This window comes from Manihot esculenta, chromosome 10 (assembly GCF_001659605.2).
Source record: "Manihot esculenta cultivar AM560-2 chromosome 10, M.esculenta_v8, whole genome shotgun sequence".
Taxonomy (NCBI): domain Eukaryota; kingdom Viridiplantae; phylum Streptophyta; class Magnoliopsida; order Malpighiales; family Euphorbiaceae; genus Manihot; species Manihot esculenta.
Window position 1 is genome coordinate 30,143,488 of NC_035170.2, and position 12,045 is coordinate 30,155,532.

General features: G+C 33.9%; 2 protein-coding genes across 2 annotated transcripts; both read right to left on the reverse strand.

Moving 5' to 3' along the window:
* Positions 1 to 5,218: 5,218 nt before the first annotated feature.
* On the reverse strand, positions 5,219 to 7,091 carry LOC122724927 (putative disease resistance protein At3g14460). Its single transcript, XM_043961170.1, has 2 exons — positions 5,816 to 7,091; positions 5,219 to 5,508 (listed from the first exon to the last, which is right to left on the reverse strand). Exon 1 carries the CDS (start codon positions 6,820 to 6,822, stop codon positions 5,845 to 5,847), a length of 978 nt encoding a protein of 325 aa, XP_043817105.1. The 5' UTR covers positions 6,823 to 7,091; the 3' UTR covers positions 5,219 to 5,508; positions 5,816 to 5,844.
* Positions 6,656 to 9,303, reverse strand: LOC110624338 (putative disease resistance RPP13-like protein 1). The gene has a single exon (XM_021769437.2). It carries the CDS (start codon positions 9,299 to 9,301, stop codon positions 7,097 to 7,099), a length of 2,205 nt encoding a protein of 734 aa, XP_021625129.2. The 5' UTR covers positions 9,302 to 9,303; the 3' UTR covers positions 6,656 to 7,096.
* Between the last annotated feature and the right edge of the window lie 2,742 nt (positions 9,304 to 12,045).

Consider the following 12,045-nt stretch of genomic DNA (forward strand, 5'->3'; position numbering starts at 1 on the left):
TTTCCACCTAAATTAAAAATAATAGATATTTAAAATATTTATTTTTTATTTGGACAATTAATTAATGAAATTATGGATAAAATAATTTGAACAAAATAATTATACAGAGATTTAAATATTTATTTTTACAAAAATAAAAATCGATCTATTAATTATATTAAAATTTAGAGATTAAAATATAATTTATTTTTTATTATATAATATATAATATATATAACAGGATTGGTAATAAAATAATTTTTTTATTTTATATATATATATATGTGCATTTTTATTGTACAAAAAGAAAAAAAATTATAACTAATATAATTATTTGTATAATATTAATATTTATTATATTAATGAAATAAATATAAAAAATTAATTTATTATACAATATATATAATGATTAAAATATAATTATTTTTTATTCTATGTATAAACTTTATCATATAATAATGAATATTATAATTATTTAATTATTATTTATAATAATTTTAATTTATATATTTTGTATTGTAATTTTAAATAATTTATTAATATAAAAATTATAATTAATAAATTGTAAAATTACCATATGATTTAAATAAAATTTAAAATTAAAACAACTACCACCTGATTGGGAATAACTTTTATATTAAAGCTGATATTTAATTGTTTAATATCTATTAACTATCAATTGTATTCAATTACTAAACCAAACACCCCTTTATTTCTTTAATTATAAGCACTATTACAAAAAATATCATCTATTAATTTTGAAGAATATATTAATAATTTTTAATATTTTAAAAAGTTTATTAATTAATTTTTTTATTAATTTTAAAGATTAAATATTGTAAAAAAATATCTAAAACACCATTGATATAAAAGAATAATTAATAGAGTATTTTATAAATTTAAAAGATTTAATTAATAAATTTTTTCAAATTATATTATATATATATATATATATGATAATTTCATTGATTAGTGGAATATGAAGCACCTATTTATTGCTGATGACTCCATCATCTATACTAAAGAGGATATGGATCAAGCTAAGGCATACTCGAAATATCCTACATGCATATGTGAAGACTAGTGGTCAAACCATTAACTTTGCCAAATCTTTTTTATTCTTCAGCCCTAATATTCCAACACAGGTTAAGGGAGATATTGCATCATGTAGGCCTACCAACAGCTATCACTACATCTAAATCTCAATCATTTGCAAAAATTAGAGATCAAATCTAGAGAAAGGTTACCAATTGGAAAGGGAAGATGCTGTCACAAGGAGCTAGAGAAGTTTTAATTAAATTAGTAGCCTTAGCAATCCCAACTTATGCAATGAGTCGCTTTCGACTGCATTCATCTTTTTGTCAATTAGTCAATAGCTTGTTAGCAAGGTTTTTGTAGGGTAAAAAAGAAAATGAAAGAAAATTCACGAGATTTCATGGGCAAAAATGTGCAAACCAAAGGCAGATATTTCTCTTACTCATATTTTATGCAAGCTATACAAGGTTCTAGACTATCTTGGACATGGCAAAGTATATTGTGGAGTCGACAAGTCCTAGAAAAAGGGATCCGGTGGAATGTCATTGATGGAAATTCTATCTTATGCAAATAGGAAAATTGGATCCCAAAAACCTTCCCTCGAATCTCTACAGTGAAGCAAGATCTGGAGCTATCAATACATTAGGTATCCTAATTGTTAGACATTGCTTCTCACCCTTGGGACATCCAAAAATTGAAAGGAGTTTTCGAAGATGTTGAAATCAAAAATATTATGGCAATTCTGATCAATCCGTTTAGAGGAGAGGATGAACGTGACTAGCACTTCTCGAAATTAGGAGAATATTTAGTCAAATTCGGATACTAGATAGCTTGTAATTTAAGGGACAGACTTCTAGTTAGAACAAATTACAGTGAATCAATACTGTACAAATGGTGATATTTAGACTTGGCAAGAGCTATGGAAGCTAAAACTCCCTCTAAAGCTTTCAATCTTCATGTGAAAGTTCCTTCATGACCATCTACCAACAAATGAGAGGCTGCACAATTTGGGAATCTCTTCGTGCTCTAATCATAAGCTTTATGGTATGACAGAATCATCAGGCCATATTTTCTTCCTATGTCCTCGAGCAGTACAAGTTTGATTGATCTCGCTTTTAATGTTTTGGGTAGTAAGTTTGAACAGCACATCACCAAAAGAATATTGGAATGAAATTAAGTCATTCCTAAGGATCAATGACCACGATGCCAAGTGGAAGAGAATGATAGTCTTTCTGTTGTGATAATTATGGAAAGAGCAAAATGAACACAATCTTTAAGGATATAAACATTCAAGTAAATCATCCAGTAAGTGCAGGGTTGAGATATTTGAATGAGTTTCTGAGCAATATTCCAAATACATGTCCAATACAATCATGATTTGATCAAATTGACATGAAATAGGAAAGACCTGCTAGAGAAATAGTTAAAATTAATTTTAATGGGACGGTGAGTGGCACGAAAAATAGAGGTTTAATTGCGGTAATTATTCAAAATGAAGAAAAGGATCGGTCCTAAGCTGAAGGTGCAAGAGATTCATAAGAATAATTGACTCTTTAATTCTAGAAGCAATAGTAACAAGAGAGGCCGCTAGTGTAGCAGCTAACTATAAAGTCAGAAGAGTTTATATTGTAGGAAATTCTATAAAAATCGTTCAAATTTTAAAAGGAAACTAAACTTAGTCTAGCCATTATTTAAATATTACTTTTAGTTATATCACTAGAAAGAAGAATAAAACAGCCCATTATTTAGAAAAAGGAAACTAATCAATGATTTTTTTTTTAATTTTTGACTTAATTAAATTTTGTATTTTTCATTTTATCCATTAAGGGTCAGGAATATAATTCTTAAAAAAAAAAAGAAAATAGTAGTCTTCAAAGGACATAAGTGGAGAAGGATTTTTTTTTAATTAATTAATGGAGAAGTTAAAGTCAAACTAATTAGGCATTCACAGGTGAAAAGTGGATATAAATAAATATGAAAAATTTAATACTTCACTCCCTCAATTTCTAATTTTCAACTAAAAAAGTTAAATTAATTAGATGTGACATGCCAACATGCTTTTTCTGCCATTATATTGTTCTTTTTCCCATTCGCTCCATTAAATTCACCCTTTATTTTCTTTTTACAATTTTGCATTCAATTAGATATAATAATATCTGTAATCCTTTAAAAATATCAATTTAAACCTATAATTTTGAATACATGCTTCTGAAAAATAGTATAATTTTATTGTACTTTTACAAGTAATTGAAGGGAGAAATTTGTAGATAATAAAAAATAATTTAGATTGTGAATCAATATTAAATTAAAATACTTAAATTTGTAGAGAGAAAAGAAAAATATAATGGGTGAATTAATTGTGAAAATGTAAAGAAAAAAGACAAAAAAAAAAAAGAAAAAGAAAAAGAAAACATCCAAGTAAAATTTCTCGAAATTAATTGAAGTAAGTTTAGAAATATGCTATATATATAGCTCTTGCTCGCAAGTGGATCACTTTTTCCTAACTTTATTCAATTTTTCACTAAAAAAAGCAATAAATCTTGTAGACTGTGACAACACTCCACTAATACTTTTAGACTCCACCAATTCCAACTTCACAAGTATCACATTTACTCTCAAAAAGTTTATTAAAATCGAGTAGAGTAAAAATAGAAACAAAAATAAGCTTATTTTTATTCTCTTTAAAACTCTTATTGACAGCGTCTGTCCACATAAATTTATGTACTCTCTTTTTTTAAGCAATTTGTGATAGAGGCAACGATACTGCTGAAATTTCTAATAAATTGTCGATAAAAAATAGCAAGGCCATAAAAGCTGTGAACTTTATAAATAGTTTTAGAGATAGGCCAATTCCGTATTACTTCTACCTTCTTCTCATTAACATGTATTCATTCTACACTAACAACAAATTTTAAAAACAGAACGCGCTCCGTCATATAAATACACTTCTTAAGATTAATAACCAATTCATTTTCTTGCAACGCTGTCATGACTTGACGGAGATGCTGTAAATGTTTTTTTTTGATGCGACTAAAAATGAAAATGTCATCAAAATAAACAATCATAAATTTACGTAAGAAATGACGCAAAACCAAATTCATGAGTCATATAAAAGTGTTAGGTGCATTCATCAAATCAAATGATATAACCAGCCATTCATACAAGTCTTCCTTAGTGTTGAAGGCGATTTTCTCTTAGGGTTTAAGCTTCAAGATTAATAACCATGATTAATTTTCGTAGAACTATCAATAAAAATTATCTTGAGAATTATAGAATATTATAATGTGTGTCATAGCCACCCTTTCCTATTTGAGCAAACATGGCCCCATTGTTTATTCTTGAAGCATAAACCCTAAGAGAAAATCATTATGCTTGAATCGACTTTGAGGCCCTATGAGTTTGAGATCAACTTAATAAAACAACAATTTTTTTTTAAAAAAAAAAGAAATTTCATGATTTATTCAATTAGACATAATTAAAATAAATTGAAATTTAATAAATTAGTCATGATAAATGTTTATTTTATCCTCATCATGAAATTCAATTTTCTTTAGTAATCATTAAATTTAATTACTAGTTTGATAATCATTGGTATAATTTTTTTTTATTATACAATTAATATTACTTAATGAAAAGTTTACTCGATGAATCATAATATTTAAAAATTAATGAAAAGTTTACTTAATGAATCATAATATCTAAAAATTATTCGATTTTAATTTTAGTACGATTCTAATTAAGAATTAAAATTCAAACTAAACATTTAATTCTTTAATTTTTAAGAGTTATATTAAAAATTAAATTTTGATATAATTTTAAATAATATCGATATAGTTTCAGTTTAATTTTAATTTTAATTTTTAAAAATAAAGTTATAGTATTTTTATATTTATTTTAAAATATTAAATAATTAACATTAAAATAATAATAAAAAAATATTATATATAATTCTCTACTAATATATAATTCACTCATATGATTAAAAATTATAAAATAATTAATATATTTATATATGAAATAGTAAATATATAGATACAAACATCTTTATATAATTTATTAAATTATAATTAACAAATTAAATTATTTAAATCATATTTATTAAAAATCTCTAATAACTAATTAAATTATATAATTATTTTATAATATTACTAATAATTAAATAATTAAAAGAGTGATTTATATTTAAATTATATAAATAATTTAATTTATAAAAATAATTTGATAATATTAACTATAAAAATAATCAAATAAAAAGTATATATACACGTATTCAATGAACTAAATTCTTAGAGTCTCAAATGTCCTGATCCAAGACAGATTAGTAATCTTAACATTTTCCAACTTTTATGATCATCATCAGTGCATGCCACCAAAATCTGCAGAGTTGTTGAGCTTAGTTTCTACCATTTCACTGCGACAGACATAATTCAATAAGTTTCAGTACCTGAAAGGGAGCAGCTAGATTCCTTTTTGTTCCCAAGAAGGTGAAATTTCCTGATCATGTATAGCAATAAGATGGATGGTCACAAATTGAATAACGGATAAGTTGATCAGAACAAAAGGAAAACACCCAATTTGTTCCTCTGCCATTAACATCTTGTTTAGGAGAAAACAAAGTGATAGAATTCAATTCAATCGTGCTAAAAAAATCCATGAATTCACATGTTCGGATACTGAAATAATAGAATCCAATTAAATATCAGTATTTGAAATAATTGAAAGGTCAACTGAATTGAAAAAAAGATGCTCACATCTCTATAGTGCTGCATTGTTTCAGAATAAGTACTACAGGAATATTTACCTCATTGTTGGAGTGCTGCAAAGTCATCTTTAACTGGGAAGGACTGCAAAATCATCTATACCAACAAAGGGGATATCAGAAATGATAGGCCAGCTGTGAATATCTATGCATTCAAGTGTAGCAGGAAGGCCCTCAGCTGGGAAGGACTGCAGTTTTGGGCACCACCAAATTGATAATTTTTCAAGAGAGGTGAGCTTTTGGATACCCCTGGATATGGATTTTAGATTCTTGAATCCAATAATGAATAGGTGGGTAAGAGAAGTGGGAAGCAGAAAGCCGTCGTCATCTGGAAAGGAAATAAAATCTCCAGTTGACTCCACGTTTAGAACCAAACTTCTAAGAGAGACGAGTCTGTGGAGTCCCCACTCTAGCATTGGCTGTTTCATATTCAAGCACTCTCGAATATGAAGGGAAGTTAGGTTAGGGGGTAAACAACCTCCTTCTAAGGACTCCATACCTTCACATACTGATATATCTATAGATTGAAGGGAAGTGAGGTTTTGCATCCGATTGGGTAGAGACCTCAAATTTTTGCACCAGGAAATTTGAAATGACACAAGCTTGGGGTTGGGCAATCCCATCTCTGGGAAAAACTCTAATTGATGACAGCCCCCTATTTCTAACTGTTGGAGACTTTGAAAGTCTTGCATATGATTGGATAGAGACCTCAATCCTTCACAGTGAGCTATTGTTAAAGAGATAAGAGAAGGGAGAGGCAATTCCTTCCCTGGAAACGACTCTAATTGAGGACACTTCTCTATGTGTAATTCTGTAAGATGAGAAAGCCCACAGTATAGCGAGTTTAAAAATTGTGGCGTCCAGTTGTGAATTCGAAGAGTCTTAAGGGAATATGGAAACTTTCCATTTGAAGAGCATCTGAGGGATTCACATCCAGAGATATACAATTTCTCGAGATGAGACGTCTCGCCACTGTAATTACTAGGACACACAATTCCTTCCGGCATAGACTCCAATGATTCACAGCTTGTAATACGAAGACGTATCATGTTGTGCGGCAAACCCCCTGTTGGGAAGGAGACTAAACTTCTACATCGCCTTATAGTCAAATATTTGAGAGATTTGAGGTCTTTCAGTCCACTTGGCAACTCCTTCAGATTTGGACACTCATATATTTTCAAAACTTCAAGATTGCAAGGCAAAAGCCCTGGCTCTCCATCTACCAACGACACAAGCTCATCACATAACGCGATTTCCAAACAGTTTAGACTAGTAAGACAGGTGGCATTAGTCACACTCCTGAGAATTGCCTCTTGACATCTTCTAATAGAGTGCTGTAAGTGATGGGAGAACTTTTGGTAATTCAACCAAAAGCGGGCAATCAACGATGAAAAGTTTTTCCAGTGAAGGAAGGAAGGTGGGCAATTTCCCAACCAACTTGGGACAATTTCGTATTTGGAGTTGATGCAGCTTAGGAAATTTTGGCACAGAATCTTCACCCAGACCATTAGACCAAGCCCACAGCTCCCACTCACCCATACTTCTAATCTCTAGTTCTTCCAAACAAGAAAAACATGAATCATCCTCATAAAACTCAACACCCACTTCTTTCACTCCTCTCATATCTCCTATGCTCAACCTTTTTAATGACTTTAATCGTCCAAGTGGTGGCAATGATGTCATTTGGCGACACTTCCATAGCTGCACCTGCACCATGCCAGAGAATGAAGGCTCACCCAGCCATAATGGGAATTTCCTACCACCAAATGATGTAATTGATAGGCTTGACAGACTTTGATATGGCTGAACTGAGTTGAGAACTTGCTCTTCATGACTTGGGTTTCTCAAATCATCAAAACGTTCATCCGCTTCAGTCCATTCCAAGTGCAATTCAGTGATACCAGGCTTATCCTCCAAATTGACAAAACCCGCATCTCGAATATCTGCCACTTCCACATTCTCTAAACTTGTAATATGAAGCTGCCCTCGAAGATCACAAAGTTTCTTTAGCACCGTGATCCGACCATTGTTTTTCCCCATGATAAATTTGGTCAACACGCAGAGACTAGTCAACTTACCAATATGTGGTGGCATCTCTTTCAATTTCCTTGTGCCAATAATGTCAAGATGCTGCAAGTTGAGTAAATTGCATATGCCTTTAGGTAACTCAATAAGCTCATCACAATCACGCAACTTTAATGTCTGTAAGTTGAAGAGTTTATCCACTGATTCAGGCAATCCTTGGATTGGAGTATCAGATAGGTTAAGGTAGCGTAAGTGCTTTAAGTCACCAAAAGAATTTGGCAACTCCTCAATCTCATAACCAGCTAGAGATAGTGACCTTAAGCATTTTAATTTTGGCACCAACTCATGCACCACCTTACTAGTAATGTGGCATCTAATCCGATCCTCCCGCACGGATAAAAATGTGCGCAAATTCTTCATTTCACAGAAGCTTTGAAATCTTTGAAAAGTGTTCATAAAATGAGGAATAAATGAAGAATGTCTAATCTTTGCAAATGATTTTGCATTCTCCAACTTACCAACCATATGCAAACATATTTCTCTGCTAACAAAGCAAGCTAAATCAACAATTAGGTCATGCATTATATATTTTGATTTATTATCATTTGATTGTTGAAAAAATGATCTTGATAATAAATCATCAAAATATTTATGACCCAAACCTTCACTATCTTTCATTTTCTTCTGGTCATACAAGAAACCCTCAGCCATCCACAGCAAAACCAATTCATTCCTATCAAACTCGCGATCCTTTGGTAGTATTGCGCAATAAGAGAAACATCGCTTTAAATGAGGTGGAAGATGAAGATAGCTCAACTTCAAGGCTGGAAGGATATTGCTCCTATTGTCTGGTAATTCCCACATCTCACTGCTCAACACTTCCTTCCACAAATCAGGATTTGGTTTACCCTTTAAGATGCCTCCAAGAGATTTTGCTGCCAAAGGTAATCCTCCACATCTTTTGACAATCTCCTCACCCATTTGTTTCAGCTCCAAGTGCGCGTCAAAATTATTTGCTCCCAAAGCATGCTGGGCAAACACAGACATGCATTCATTGTGTGACAGCTTCTTAAGAGCATATGCTTGAGTCGTACCCATCATTAATGAAACATCCTGACTTCGAGTCGTGACGATAACTCTGCTTTGAGGAGCCCCTGCTTCAAACGGACCCCAAAACAGAGTCCATTCCTCATAGTTCTGGGTCCACACATCATCTAGGACAACTAAAAACTTATTTCCAGACAACTTTTGCTTCAATTTTACCTGAAGCACATTTAAATCTTTATCATCACCACCATCACCCAGCTGAAGAAGAAATGTTTTTGTGACCCTGGAAACATCAAAATCTTCACCAACAGACACCCAGGCTTTTAAATCAAACTCCAACATGGGATCATTGTAGACTAGCTGAGCTAGAGTTGTCTTGCCAAGGCCTCCCATCCCAACTATGGAGATCACAGATACCTGGGCATCACTTGTCTCAGCATTCAACAATTTCAACATCGCCTTCATACTCATATAATGTTAAGCCTGGTTTTTCATACATATAACATAAAACATTTACAAAAAAGATATGTATACAAAAGGATTACAACTCTTACAATCAAGCACCATTCTATACCCTGTACAATATACACTATCTCTGTACAATTACATGTCCACACTAGCTATTACATACTCTTCTCTTTCTCTACCCTGCCGAACTCTTCTGGACTCTGAAGACTGAACCTGCAAAACTGGGGTTAAGGAAGAGGGATGAGCTATACTAGCCCAGTGAGTAGAACATGTAATAGAACATGCGATAAATCATGCTCTCATGGAATGCATCACATCACAAGTAATCACCCATCTCTGATGGACTGACCCAAAATTTTCTCTGCTCTGTGCTCGGCCCGCGAAGGAGCTCCTCAGGTCTTTATTATGCAATCAATAGTACCGAAGTACACTGTGCTCGACCCCTCTCAAAGGCTCCTCAGGACTTTACTGTGCCCGGCCCTCGATGGGGCTCCTCAGGTCTTGATGTGAGGGCTAATGAGCCATCCTATGTCCATCTCACAACAATACAATGTACAAGGAACAGTGCCAAGTACATGGAAAAATGCAATGCGTCATATTCGTGTACACTAATGCAGTCAACCTATTGCATAATCATGGTGCATGAAGCATGATAAAAATATTCATTTCTCATATTAAAACATTAAGTTTAGTTCCACTCACCTCTGGCTGACTCTGTACTGACTCTGCAGGTTCTGAAGCAGTGCTCACTACTGACCTCCCTGATTCCTCTGGTCCGTTCCTACACAGGTGGACTCAAATGAAGGACCAAACTAACTCAAGAACATCTCTAAAAAACTCCCCCAAACACCCTCTAAAAGATCCTAAAACAATCACATAAAACATGTAAAAGAAGGCTGGACAGGGCACCTTCGGCGGTAGGTTCGACGGCCGAAAGTCCTGTCCAGAGACGAAACTCATGCACTTTCGGCGGCACCTTCGGCGGCACCTTCGGCGGCCGAACCTTGCCTCCAGAGACGAAAGTCCACATTTTTGGAAGCAAGCTTTGGCAGCCGAAACTGCCTCCACAAGGGGTTCGGCGACTGAACTTTCCTTCGGCGGCCGAACCTGGTTCTCGCCTATAGGGCAGAACCTGCTCTGTTTCATGCAAAACTCCTCCAATCCTTCACTCTACATGCACACACAACTCCTCAACTATCATATACATATGTATATGCACAAAGGGGTCCAAAACTATCCTAAAACCCCAAGAAACATAACAAACAACAAATAAACACTCTTATGCACCAAAGATCATTAAAAACCTCAACCAAACCTAATCATGCATACTACCCATAAAACTTCCATAAAACCTTTAAAAATCAAGAAAGAAGCTAAAGATCATCACTCACCTCTTGAAGATCTCAAAGATGGATGATCCCAACGTGGAGATATGAAGAAATCCACTCTCAAATCTCCAAGCTTCCAAACTTAGTTTCTTTGCTCAAAACTTCAAAACAACATCAAAACTCTTAAAAACCTTGAAAGATTTGGTGGAAAACATGAAAATCATCAAAGTCAACTTGGGAAGGCTGGGACTCACCTCTGGCTGCAAGTGGAAGAGAAATATCCTCCTTCCACCGACCTTTGGCCCTTTTATAGGTGGCTGGCCAGACCACCTTCGGCAGCCGAACGTGAATCCGGAACCATGCAAGGTTCGGCGGCCGAAAGTCACCTTCGGCGGCCAAACTTGCCATTTTCTCCCTTGTTGCTTTTCTTTCAAAAACTCACTTTCTTTAACACTTAAAACATTAAAACATATTAAAACTCTTTAGAAAACATATGTACTACCCTTCTAGAGGGTTCCAACACCCGAAATTCCACCGGACTACAGGAATTCCGATGCCGGACTCTAGCCGGGTATTACATAGCTAGTGTGGACATGCAATTGTAAAGAGATAGTGTATGTTGTACAGTGTATAGCATTGTGCTTGACTTATAAGAGTTGTAATCCGTTTTGTATATACATGGTCTGTTCATGAAAATGATTTTTATTGTATATGTATGAAAAACCAGGCTTAACAGGAGATAACCCGCCTAGAGCAAGGATGAGAGCTCTAGCAGGGGTTTTATAGTACAGAGATAGAGTATGCACAGGTTGAGCCTTGGAACAGAGAACAGTTTTAACTTTTACAGAAAATATATGATCATGTATGGGATTTCACAGGTACACAGAGTTCACAGCAGGCTTGCTACGGGTCCCGGCGGCCTTAAGCCGATCTGGATCCTAGCGCCGATAGCAGTTCAGTTTCCGGGCTATTACAGATTGGTATCAGAGCCCTAGGTTCACATGGTCGGACCTATATAGACAGAATCGGGCTTATAGAGGTTCTAGCAGGTCAAGCACCATAGGAAAATATGTCCACTAGGATAGGATGTCAGTCCTGTCTTTATGATGATGTGAAATGCCATGATTCATGCATGAGCATTATATTATATGTGATGTATGCTTGAGGTTCATGTGTTTCCACATGGACTATATGTTGCTGATGTGCTATGTTATGTGTTGCTTTCCAGAGAGTTAGGATGCGAGGAACTCGTCGATCAACGAGATTGACTGGAGTCCCACCAGAAAGTGAGGGTACAGCTGCTCGTCCTCCTGCATTGCCAAGGGCAAGGACTCACAGATCAAGCAGGGAGGGAATGTCAAGAGACCCTAGAAGGTCTTCTGACGAGAGCAGAAGAGGAGTAGA